A 12008-nucleotide genomic window follows, 5' to 3' on the forward strand; every position below is an offset into this window, starting at 1 on the left:
ATTTTGGTGGAAAATAGTTTGGTGGAAAACATGAGGCTTCACTGGGACTGACCTTGATTTCCCAATAAAGGAGCAGAAGGCCAGCTCTCTGCCACAGGTCTAGGAATCCCATGGAGCTTGTGTACAAAGTATTTTGCTATTGGCTTGAGCAAAGCCTCTTGTCAATTGAGAATAATTAGAACAATTTGGCTGTAATAACTGTTCTGCAGTCTCTGCAGTATATGATATAGCAGATCTCCTGGAGGGGACTGTAACCTGACCATTTACAGAAGAAGAAATTTATATGCCCCCCTGGGGCATAGGATATTTTGCTTGCTCATTGAAAAGTTGCTACGTATATTATACATAGATTAGGGAGTGGCTCTTACTGCACTGCGACTTCTCATTGATAATTAAGGATCTTCTACTGCAGCGTTGTCATGGGGAGGTGGCCAGATGCTTGGTTCAGAAGCCGTGGGTACATGAACGGTGGGGTCTGTCGGTCAGTGGGCCTGGTGCTCATTTCCTCTATTCCACCAGTAACTGTGCGACCTTGGTCACATCTTGCAGAAACAGAAGTTGTGGAACGAGATGCCTGGGAAGTTATTTTATCTAGATCTTTGCTTTGCAGAAGCTAGAGATTACCATGTCCATTTTAAAGACAAAGCAGTAGTTGCTCAGCGAGCACAAACTGGGTATACAACACAGGGAGAAGCATGGATGGGTGAGAGGAGAGAATTCAGTCTTCCAGAAGACAGCTCTTTTTACCTCATTTTGCATCTCTGTGTCTCAGTTTCCTTGTCTTTCATAGGCTCTGGGAAGTAAGTATGTATTTAGCGCTGTGTTTAGATTAAATGTAGTAGAGATAACTTGCATTTTTAAGGCATCAAATAGTTTAGAAAGTGATTTCATCTGTATTAATGTACACTGCTGGGCAGTCACTGAGTTGGGGAGGTAAGACCTCTTGTCAACTTTTCATGGACAACACAGCAGAGACTCAGCACGTTAAACAGCTTCCTCAAGGTCATAAAGCCATGAAGACTTGGAACCAGGGCTCAAAATACTACCTGCAGATTGTGAATCCAGGGTTCCTTTCGTAGAGAATGGCAAATCATGCGGTGTTTGCTCTATTTATCATCCACTTTAATGACAGCAAAGAGCCTTCAGCACTGTGGTGTGGTAAAAATAGATGTAGATGTGAGGGCAAGAAGGTTCTCAGTAGCAAACAAACTGAGCTCACCGAAATGTTCCGCTCCCTGGTGTACTTGGTTGCCGTGGGCTTTAGGAAACCCTTGGCAGACCTGCTGTGGCGGTCATCACTGGCTCTCTGTGTCCAGCTTTCCCTGGGGACCTGCTTCTCACTTCCAATGCCAGATGCAGGCACTGCCCTAGAGGACATGGTGGGGGAGGGAACATTTCTTCTTAAGTTTGGGACCAATGACTGAGAGCACATCTCTGGTTAGGGATAAGGGCAGCCTGATTGGACTGCGTGTCCCACATGCGCAAACTTGCTGTGGTTTTATCACACACGAGGAGAAAAAGCAAAGCAAGCCTGAATTCCTGTGGCCCTCACATTTTTCTAAGAGACAAGGGACGGAGAATGAGGTAGTGCGAAAGAGATTAAGAGCAGCAAAACCAAAGGAAAAGCCCCATTTTCATCTATTTTTTAATCACTTAAAGATAATTTATAATCCAGCTACTTCCCCAAAAGATTTCATGTTGATTATAATAATAAAAAACCCCACTTATGTGTACATGTATATGTGGTTAAAATAAAGATAAATGGGAAATAAGGAGCCATGCAGAGAAAGTGGAGCGGTCCCACATGGCCACTTAACACTCACTACACAGAGAAACCCAACCATTCCATCTTCATAAGGGAGATACAGAACATATTTTTATTAAGATGCATCACTAGTATTCTATGTCTTATTCTTTTGAATATTTCTCCCATTGGAAATATCTGGATAAGAGGAAACATTATACATTAGAACAGAAGAGAGCTTGGATAAATGTAGCTGTGCCCCACTGAAGAAAACCTATCAAACAAATGGTCTTGGATTTTTATGGAATAACTTTCTCCTTACAAAAGAGTCCCTGAATGCATTTGAAATCATTGTAGCTAAAATGTAGGTGTATAGCTGCAGTGTCACATAAAATATTCTAATTTCTATGAAATGTTGTAGCACATAATGTTTATATTTTAGATGTACAGTCATTTCACATTCACATAATTTTACCTTGGTCTTTTATCTGTTCTTTTAAATATGCTATATAGTGTGTCCTCCATTGTTATTCATGGCTGACAATAGATAACACTTGTGCAATTGTTGGTATAATAAGGAAAAGCTGCCTGCACTGTTAAATCAATTTTGATTATAAGTAGAATATGGTATATAAAATAATACTTTAATATAAACAGCATCCCATACGCCATCAATAAGATCTCATCCTCCAGACTTGTGAATTCTTGGGAAAAATTACTTCCACATGTTCCTAAAACTACTTAAGATTTTTGAGTAGTTGGTGGTCCATTGGTTCTAAATATCTGACCTGTCAAAACGCCATCTTTAAACTCCAGTGATGCATAGAGGCCTGGAATTAACCGGGGCTGAATTTATTACAGAACAAAGGGAGGTGATGATTAACACACCCATCTGAGCAGTAGGGGGGAAAATAATCCTTGAATGGATTAGATGCCATGATCCTAAAACCACATTCTCTGAGCATTGGGTCCTTGCCCAGAAATGGGGAGAGGCCAAACACTGATGCCTTTTAAATGACAGGGTGTCTCCATGGAGCTCTGTTCAGGGATTTTGGTCAGAAAGCTGGAGGTCCATTTGGAAACATCCTTTCTTTCTCCCATGGTCTAGCAGAGCGCAGGACCTAGACCCACCCTGTGTGTAATAATCCTCAAAACTGACAGCCCACTTGGATAGTTTTAAACAACATCAGTCTGCCTGTCTGGGTGGAGATCACATTAAAGTTTAAATAAATTAGATTTTACTCTTTATGACTAGCCAAAATTAATTTACATTTTTCTGGTCTTAGTAGGCACTTTTCAAGACCTGTATAAAGGCTGCCAGGAAGATGAAGTGGACTATCATACACTGTCACTCTAGAAGTGAAGGGTCATAAGTCGGGTTCCCTTTATTAATCAGCAATATCAGATTGATTCCAAACACTCCCAGAATGTATTTCAAGGGACATATATATTTGTAAGAATAGTGTAGGAGCAGAACACTAAACTCACTTTTTCTGATCCATTTCCTGTCATTCTCTCTTTCCATTGCCACATATTGCATACTTTATAGAAGTATGGATTTTTAAGGTAGCATCATATAATAGCATTGATCCAGAGGCTTCTAACAGAAGGGTGTTCTCGTGAGAAGGAAACAGACCATCAGAGGAAAGTTTATTTGACCTCCATTCCCTGGTAGGAGGAGCACTTGAATCACAAGCCCAGGTGCTCAGGAAATCTCCTGTCACTCTAAGATGGGCTGGGACACAATGCCATGTGTGAAGCTTCTAAATACGGTTCAGGCTGGGTCATCATGACAGATGCTGAGCTGGCGCCATGATGAGGATTGGAGAAGGGACTCTGAGACACTTAAATGCCACGGCCCCCGGGTTCAAAGCCTTCCTAGGCCAGGATGGAGAGAGGTGGTGCAGGGCCTTATGAGGAAGAGGGCACAAGCAGTTTTGGCAAGGAAATCCTGCTGCCTCAGTGACACTACTGCTCCTTCAGAAGGCATCAGATGCCCAACAACACACAGCTGTGTGAGACACTTTCAGCTTTGGAATTGCTGACACACTTGGAGGACACTGTCCCTGCAAGAGTCCCTCTGCCCCCTCAAGGTAGGTGGGCCTGGGGAGAACTGAGGCATGTGATAATCCAGGAGTTGGCTGAGAAAGGAGTGGAATTGAATGACCTGGCAAAGATGACTCAAGGAGTTAGGATGGAGTTAGAAATAACATGGTGACGCTGGGATTCCTAAACCAGCCTCCTACACAGAAGACAGCATTAGGCAATTCCTTTCCTTGCTCCACCCTCTTTGTCTTAGCCATCAGCTAAAATCCATGCTGGGATTAGAATCCTTTGATTCTCTCACTTCTGGGGAGGGCTTTAGAGGTAAAAATGAAGGTAGGAAAGACTTGGGAGGTAGACTTTTCCTGGCTTTTTCCAGTGGCGACTTGGGATTTAAAAGTGACATTCTAAGGTTTGCAAGTATCTTAAATTGGCATTGGTGCGTTTTAAATATAAAGACACTACTATTGATATGGCTGATACAGGGAATTTGTTAACTCTCAGTGCTTTCTCTGTGTTCCCAAAGCAGACTCTTTACTATTGTAAAAGCATTTGTTTTCAGGTTTCTGAAGGTGGAGAGGAATGACTGAATGAGTTCAAGCTCTGGAGTAAAATGGGTCCAGGTCTCGTCTTCTTTCTGATCCTCTGGGTGGGTGACACGGGGCACTTTATCCTGTCTAAATCTCAGTACCTCACTTGTAAAAGTAGGAGTAATGCCGATCACTTTTTTGGAATCTGTCCTTAAGCACTGGATTATTTCTTGCCTCCTTAGCATCTATTTTCCTTATCCTGAGCTAGAGTGGCCTGGACAGAGTTGTCAGTCTGCAGTCAGGGATCCCTGCAGCCTCCCAGCTCCCATCATCCTCTCCCATCTCTCATGGAGTAATGCCCTTGGGCTGCTTCTTCAGCCTGGGTTCATCTCTCTGCTTCTCAGTTCAAGGTTAGACTTTCCTTCCCTGGCCCCTTTTCCTTAATGAATATCCAGCATACCTCTTTCATCAGTGGTCTGCCATGTTCCCTCTTCTTTCTGATTCTGTTCATTTCCCTTCTTAAATAGTGTGGTGGTCAGCACAGCCAGGAGAGCTTCCCTTAAGTAAACTTACACAAAATCAAGCTTTCTTATTTGGCATTTTCTGTATGTCTCTGCCCTTCCACCATTACTCCTTCTAATACCATTGTGCAGAGAATGCTCCACCAGAGGCAGCAGGGACGCTAGATGCATGGGGAGCTGCTAAGCGCAGCAGTGGTGAGTGCCGGAGTGGGTCTTTCCTGAGGGGGACATCTGCTTCTCAGCATCTGTGACTTCATCACTTGTGGAAGGGTTTGATCCTTTCCCTGTTTCACCTTCATGACCAGCAGGCACCATCCCTTCCTGGGTTCATGTTCAGAATCTGAGTATTTTCTAGACGTTTGACTGGGTCTGCCACCCACAGGAGTGACTGGACTCACTGGACAAATGGGCATGAGCCACGTGAATTTCCTGAAAGAGTCCCAGTCAGCTTCTGCCAGTGATGCTACTCACCATTATGGAAGGAAAAACTGGTAGGATTTTGGTAATTTAGGTTATGAAGTCAATTGTTTTGGGATTTCATTGGGAACATGATATTCAGTTCCAGTATCTTGTTAGGAGGGATAGATTGATCTCCTGGAAGAGACCAGAAGAAGAACATTCAAGAGACCTCATCTACCTCCTTACCCTCCTAGTCCTCCGCCGCCGCACCCCTTCTCGTACTTTGCCAAGCACACAGTATTTCCTTCCCTCACTCATTCTTTCATTCACTCAAACAACAATATTTTATTGCACCAATAACAGGAGCAAGACGTTGTCCCAAGTGTTGGGGATATAAAAGCAATAACACAGATGTGGACTGGGTTACCTGCAGTTCTCCAAACACGTCTGGTGGATTTTACTGCCGTGCTTCTGCCACAAAATTATTTTTTTTCAGGAGATCCTTCTCTTCCTTCCTCCACCTCTGCTTTTGAGGATCACAGACATCTCTTCCTTAGGCCCAGAAAAAAACCCGGGCTGCAAAGGTTCCTCCCACATCTAAACTTCCATAGTGTTTTTTTGATACTTTTCATAGATAATAGTGTGTGAAAATTAGTATTCATACATCCTTTTTTACTATTGAAAGGGAATTTACATGCACACACACAGTGGCCCTGTCTCCAGAAGTGATAGTTAAATTATACACGTTGCTTGGATATTGGCTTCTTAGTTCTGTTCCTTTAGCACATTAGCATGAATTTGTTTATTTTTTGCTGCTCCGTGGGAGCATACTAACAGGGCATAAGACAAATGACCTTTGGAGAAGGCCTGCTTTTTAATTAATAGCAATTAAAAGATCACTGCAGCAGAAGAATAATGGTTCTATGGCAGTGGCCAGGTGGGCCGAGAGGCGGGTAGAAGGTGGCTGGGAGATTGTGGTTGCAGAGAGCAAACGAGCAGTGGTTTGGTGATGAGCTAATGTGTCACTTGACCCAGGAAAAACTGCCATGAGCCTCAGGGAGGAGCCTGTGTTGACAGCTGCTGGCATAAACTTGACTGGTAAATCTTGAGGACCACTCAGTCAATAAGAATCAACTTTTGGAGGATGTCTGGGGCAAGAGGTCTTTAGATTGGATATTTCCATGCAACTTGTGGCAAGCTTGAAGATATTCCATCTATGTACTTTCTGTGCTTTCACAGAAATATTTTCTGAACCAAAAATTGGTCTCACAAACATTATTTTTATGGAAAAAATGAAATAGGATATCTGAAATCAAGACTGTTCTAGAAAATCTAGGATCCATATTTATCCCTTAATTTTCTTGGTCTTCCTGATAAACTTGAACATTGGGATATAATCGTGGATGTCTATGTGACACTACTTTTTATAAAGTGCTTTCACGTATATCTTTATCAGATGAATTCTCCTCAAGCATAGATGTCCATTTATGACTATTAGAAACCTTTGGGCCCTGAACTGTGACCTAAGTTAAACCTCAGTAAGTTGCTGCTTTTTCTGTCTTCCACTGCTGTCATTGCAAATTTCTCAGAGACTAAACATCTTCCATGTACTTTATAATGTTATTTTGGTTATTGGTCTAGGTTAACACAAAAGAGTCATTTGACATTGACAGTGCTTCAGTGATTCACCACACTTTGATTTTTTACCTAGGTAGGACTAGAGTCAGGAAGTAAGGCACAAAAAAGAAGGCCTTTCACACATGTTCTCACTTATTAAAATATTCCTGAATATAGCAGCCTGGTACTGAGACCGGAAAACTGTCTGACCTTGCTTTGAATTTTCTCCTTTCCCAAAAGAATTGACAAGGTTTCCTTTCCACTGAACTGACTGAGAAGCCTGATTGTTAACTCGCATTTCTCTGTTCAGATTGGGAAGTACACAGCTCTGCCATTCTAGTTTTGGAAATGAGGTAGCAGTGTGTAGTGGAAAGAGCATCAATTCTGGAGTCAGACCAATTCCAACTCTGCTCTCACACCTTCTGGTTAGGCGATGTGAGAATAGTCTCTTAATATTGCCAAACCTCAGTTTCTTATTTGTAAAATGGCTACAACAATATCTACTTCATAGGGTTTCTGTGAAAATTACACAGACGATGCATATAAAGTGCCTAGTCCAGTGTCTGTTATTTCTCTTCTTTTTTTACTTCCATCTTCAAAGCATACTGGGACGCTGGAGATTGAACTTTTAATGACATTAAGCCTTTTCCTGCACAAGAAGAAATGGATATAAGAATTACTGCTGCCACTTCTTTGCAAAGCCTCTTAAAGGCTTAGATCCAAGGGATGACTTTGGGTTCTTCCTGTAGTTATATGTATCATTGAGAGAGGTGCTGGTTGTCTGGTGGAGAGTGCTTTAGGCAGCTGGAGAGATAAGTGCTCTTAGTCTCCTTAATTGGCTTATTGGCATGGGGATTGCTGGCCTCAGGTTACCTCCCCTTTTTTCCAAATAGAACTTGGAGGGCACAGAGGGCTCAGAGACTCCATTACAGTACTGAAGTCATCTCAAACAGGCTCATCTGAGTGTTTGCTAGTATCATAATTTTAGTTTAATCCAACCTGGGTTATAGTTCATTCCCTTGAAGCTCTGGACTGGGTATCAAATTTGGGGTCAGTCCGTACTCAGGTCAATGCCAAATGCTGTGCTTCTGCCATATTTAGAATTACTCTATGAAAAGTTTCATCACCAGCTTTCTCTAAGCAAAAATAAAATCTGACAGCTCAGGACCATTTTCCGCTGCAGAGGTCCTCTGGAAATAGGAGTTTCCTTGAGCCTGATACAGAGTGCTGCTTGAGTTATACGCTCTCGATGTCTGTCCTGGTATGAATGGGAATCGTGAGATAGCTGTGGGAATCTTGGGTTCTAGAGATTTTGGGACCCAGGAAGTAGACCAAGGAGTCAACCTCACCAACATCAGGTAGGAAATTCCACTTACTGTAGTCATGCCTTGGTCTTGGGCAGAAAAAAATGACAAAGTTTGGATTATCATTTGGGTTGGGTCTTCTTTAGTTGTTTCACATTATTTTCTTCTTTAGGGTAAAACTATGACAGCTGAGGTCTGGTCTTATGGAAGTGGCATTGTGCACTTAGTCTCAGAAAATTACATATCTCTTACCCCTAGTTTTCTCTCACCCATAAACAACACTGAAACTAGGTTATCATTCATCATTCATACAGGAGATTTGTCAATGCAGTTAACTCAGTTTATGGAATTCATAGTGTGGAAGGGAAGACAGAACTATCATCATCTTATTGTAAAAGAAAATTTTAGCATATAGAGAATGAGGTCTAAACTTCATGTAACAACTTCCGAGGATCTCCTAGAATACAGTTTCCATGTGGGCAGGGAATTTTGGTTTGTTCTCTGATGTATCCCAAGAGTCTAGAATAGTGACTGGCACATAGTAAATGTCAATAATAGTCATTCAGTTGAATGGTTGTTCAGGTGAAAACTTACCTTTCCACCTTCATTCCTTATCTCACTTTCCACTTTCCTTATATACTAAGCTCCTACCAAGGTTGTGAGCTTCTTCAGAGCAAGAACCAGTGTTCTTTGTTCGGTCCGTTAGCATATAACCGGATCCTTAGAAAGCAGAGATGTTTGGTGAAATAAAAATGGAATTTGATATAGTCCTACAAGTCAGAAATCCTTAGGAGGCAGATGTAATATAATCTGGACTTTAGCATCAAGAATACATTAAATGGAGATCATAATAACTCAGGTTTATTGTATTAAATGATACCATGCATATTAAATCTTAGCCTGGTACCTGACACAGTAAGTGCTCAATATGTGTTGATCGTTCACCTTTGGCTGGGATAATTCTTGTGGACTCATATTCCTCTCACTGTCTAAAGTCAATAATGTTGTCAATGGAATCATTACATTCTGTGTTATCATAAAAATATGAATATAAATTTTTGAGCAGGAAGCTATTTTAAGTCCCTAGGCCCTGACAGTAAAGATAAAGAAACTGAGGCCCTATAAACTGAGGAGACTTCCCAAAACCCCACTGCTGGCAAATGTAGAGCCCCAGGAGTAAACGTGTCTTGTCCACTGTAGTAGTGAAGGATTCTTCACAGAAGAGCTGTTCCATGGAGGTGCAAAGTGTTGAAAGACTTTAATATGTTTTAGTTATGTCCAATTTGGTATTAAGTTTAAATTCAAATTACATTGTAACTGAAGGCACTTTCTACATCACCTTATCACATTTGGTTTGCTCTTGTTTGACTTGGTGTTTCTAAGCTGTACAACTACTCCCATTAAACATTAGAGTTAAAAGGGACTTTACAGTACCTCTAATTAAGCATGAATATTCCGTGTTATAAAGATTAAGGAAATGGGGAGCCAGAAGAGTTATGTGAATTGACCAAGCTCACACATGTTTAAACCATTTTGTTTGTGTGGATGGTCAAATATTTGAATTGCTGGCCATTTTGGCCATAGTTGCACTTCCCATATGATCTCGGAAGATCTGATCATTGGATCAGGAGGCAGAAGCCCTACCTTCTAGTACAGACCAGTTCTTCATTTCTCTCAGCCTTAGCTTTGTCATCCATAAAATGCACAGAAAAATATATGCCATGCATACCTCATCAGTTGGAAAGATAGATTAGATAATGTATAAAATAAAAATTGAAGAAGTATTATTGCTATTATTTTATATGAATTGAGAATGACACTCACTTTCTTTGGGAGCTTAGTGTTATGGTATCCATTTTATTAAAGCAAAAATAGGTAGGAAAGTTAGCAATTTTATGAATGTCTCTTTTAGGAATGCTTTTTGGAAGGGAATAGATACGTTGGCTCAACACTGTTATTCCCACTATGCTACTGGATTAGAGAAGGTTTCCTAAATTTTCTCCTTTAATTTCCTTAGTTATGTGTAACTTTATCATTTATGTTCCTCATTTACTGAAACTTCCCTTGTTAAAATACTGTTTTGTAAGAAGCATCTGATAGCTAAGAAGTCTTTCTTGGGTCATTCACATGAGTTTCCTAATAGTTATTTTTCTGAAGACAGGAAGTCATACATTTCCAAGAATAAAAGGACTTGAAAACCCAGAGGCATTTTCTGATCTCTGGGGATTATATATCTGAACGGATGATAGGATTTGATTGAAATAACCAGTGATATATTTCTTATCTTCATGACTTAGTAATTTGATTATACATTCTGATTAATAGCTTATTGTTCAACCTGAAATTATTGATTGATTAGCGTAAATGTTATATATCATTGTTATTTTGAAATGTATTTTACAAAAGATTAGATTGTATTTTTACCTAGGTTGTTGATCTTGACTCTGAGATTATTATTTTAGGGGTGTTGTAGTGCAGTTTACCTCACAGATGGACCTGAATCCTCTGGAAGCTTAAAAAAACATAAAAAATATAGCATTAATTTTACTTCTTAGTTCTGATTTCTGAGAAACAAGCCACACTGTAAAACTGCATAGTACATTCATGGTATTGTAATTGTGGGTAAAATTTGCAATGATTATATAGAGAACGTGCGTGCATTCACTCTGTAAAAATTGCTGTGATCTGTTTTGTGAGAATCTGGGAGAATCTAAGGGGCTCAAAGAGTGTTTCTAGGGAAATATATAGCTGTTCCTGAAAATTCCCTTCAAGTGGACATATACTGCCTACTGCTCCAGAGACCTGTCCTTTTTTTTTTTTCTACTATGAGTTACCCAGGACTATTCCAGCCCTCTGAAATGCCTCCAAATGTCGAACTCTATGAGACACATAAGATAATATACCATGGTATGGAAAGCTTCGTGATAGTGTCTGTATTGGTCTCTGATTATTTGTGAGTGCTTGCAATCTCCAGCTATACTGTAAACACCTTGAAGAGGAGTCCTAGTGTGAATTTTGCTCTTTTCCAGAATGTAGCACGGTACTGGGCACAAAGTAAGCACTCAGTAAACAGACAATTAATCAATACTAATTGGGAGACTTCACAAAGTCTGGGATTCTGTTTCAAATTATTTACATGATACCTCTTATAAGGCACATGCTGATAGGTGCTTTCTGATTGATTTGATTTAAGCTGTAAACCATTCAGTTTAACTCCGATGATAATGTGAATTTAGGCCCCAAGTCTTTTTTCCTCATTTAACTTGTCTTGCCCAAACTACTTTAGATTTGATACTTCTAATTGGGGTTACTTGTATTATCCCTGAGACTTGCATAAGAGAGGATTCCTATATTCTTTAAGTCACTACAGGTGGAAGAGAGTCTGAAAGATTTTAGTTCAGTTCCTGTGATTGCAAGATGAGAAAATTGGCTCATTTTGTTATTGACTTGCCTAAAGGTTATTTGTTAGTCCTTTTAACAGTTAGATTTTGAGTACCCATTTTATTTCAGATGACATAACATGTTAACATTAGATTCTCTTATTTCCTAATAGACTCCTCTTGTCTGTAGTCCCCATTCCAATCCCAATCTCAACGTGGCTACCATTAACACTTATCTTGTAGTGCATTGACATCTTTCACTCTATTCTCCCTTCATAAGCATACAGTGGGAAAATCATTTTCTGAAATTTCTGATGGACCCTACTTAGGTGTCTATTTTTCAGCTGTTTTGTAATTGCAACAGTCTATAGTGAAGAGGTTTTATAGCAGTTTGCACCTAACGGTAGGACAAGGCTTTTAAAAAAAATCTTGATTTGAGAAGACTGAAAAATTTACAATACTCATGACAA

General features: G+C 40.3%; 1 protein-coding gene across 5 annotated transcripts in view; it reads left to right on the forward strand.

Annotated features, from left to right (window-relative positions):
* The window catches only part of TBX15 (T-box transcription factor 15), a 106483-nt gene that overhangs the window by 38554 nt on the left and 55921 nt on the right, over window positions 1-12008 (forward strand). The window contains exon 1 of one of the 5 annotated variants that reach the window (XM_077119734.1): window positions 3628-3837. The exons of 3 other annotated variants lie outside the window; for them this stretch is intronic. In XM_077119734.1, coding sequence (XP_076975849.1) covers window positions 3738-3837 — 100 coding nt within the window. In that variant the 5' untranslated portion in view covers window positions 3628-3737. Of the gene's footprint in view, window positions 1-3627; window positions 3838-8003; window positions 8213-12008 lie in introns of those variants that run through there. One more of the 5 variants, XM_077119737.1, reaches the window with a different exon arrangement.

Source organism: Tamandua tetradactyla, chromosome 11 (genome assembly GCF_023851605.1).
Source record: "Tamandua tetradactyla isolate mTamTet1 chromosome 11, mTamTet1.pri, whole genome shotgun sequence".
Taxonomy (NCBI): domain Eukaryota; kingdom Metazoa; phylum Chordata; class Mammalia; order Pilosa; family Myrmecophagidae; genus Tamandua; species Tamandua tetradactyla.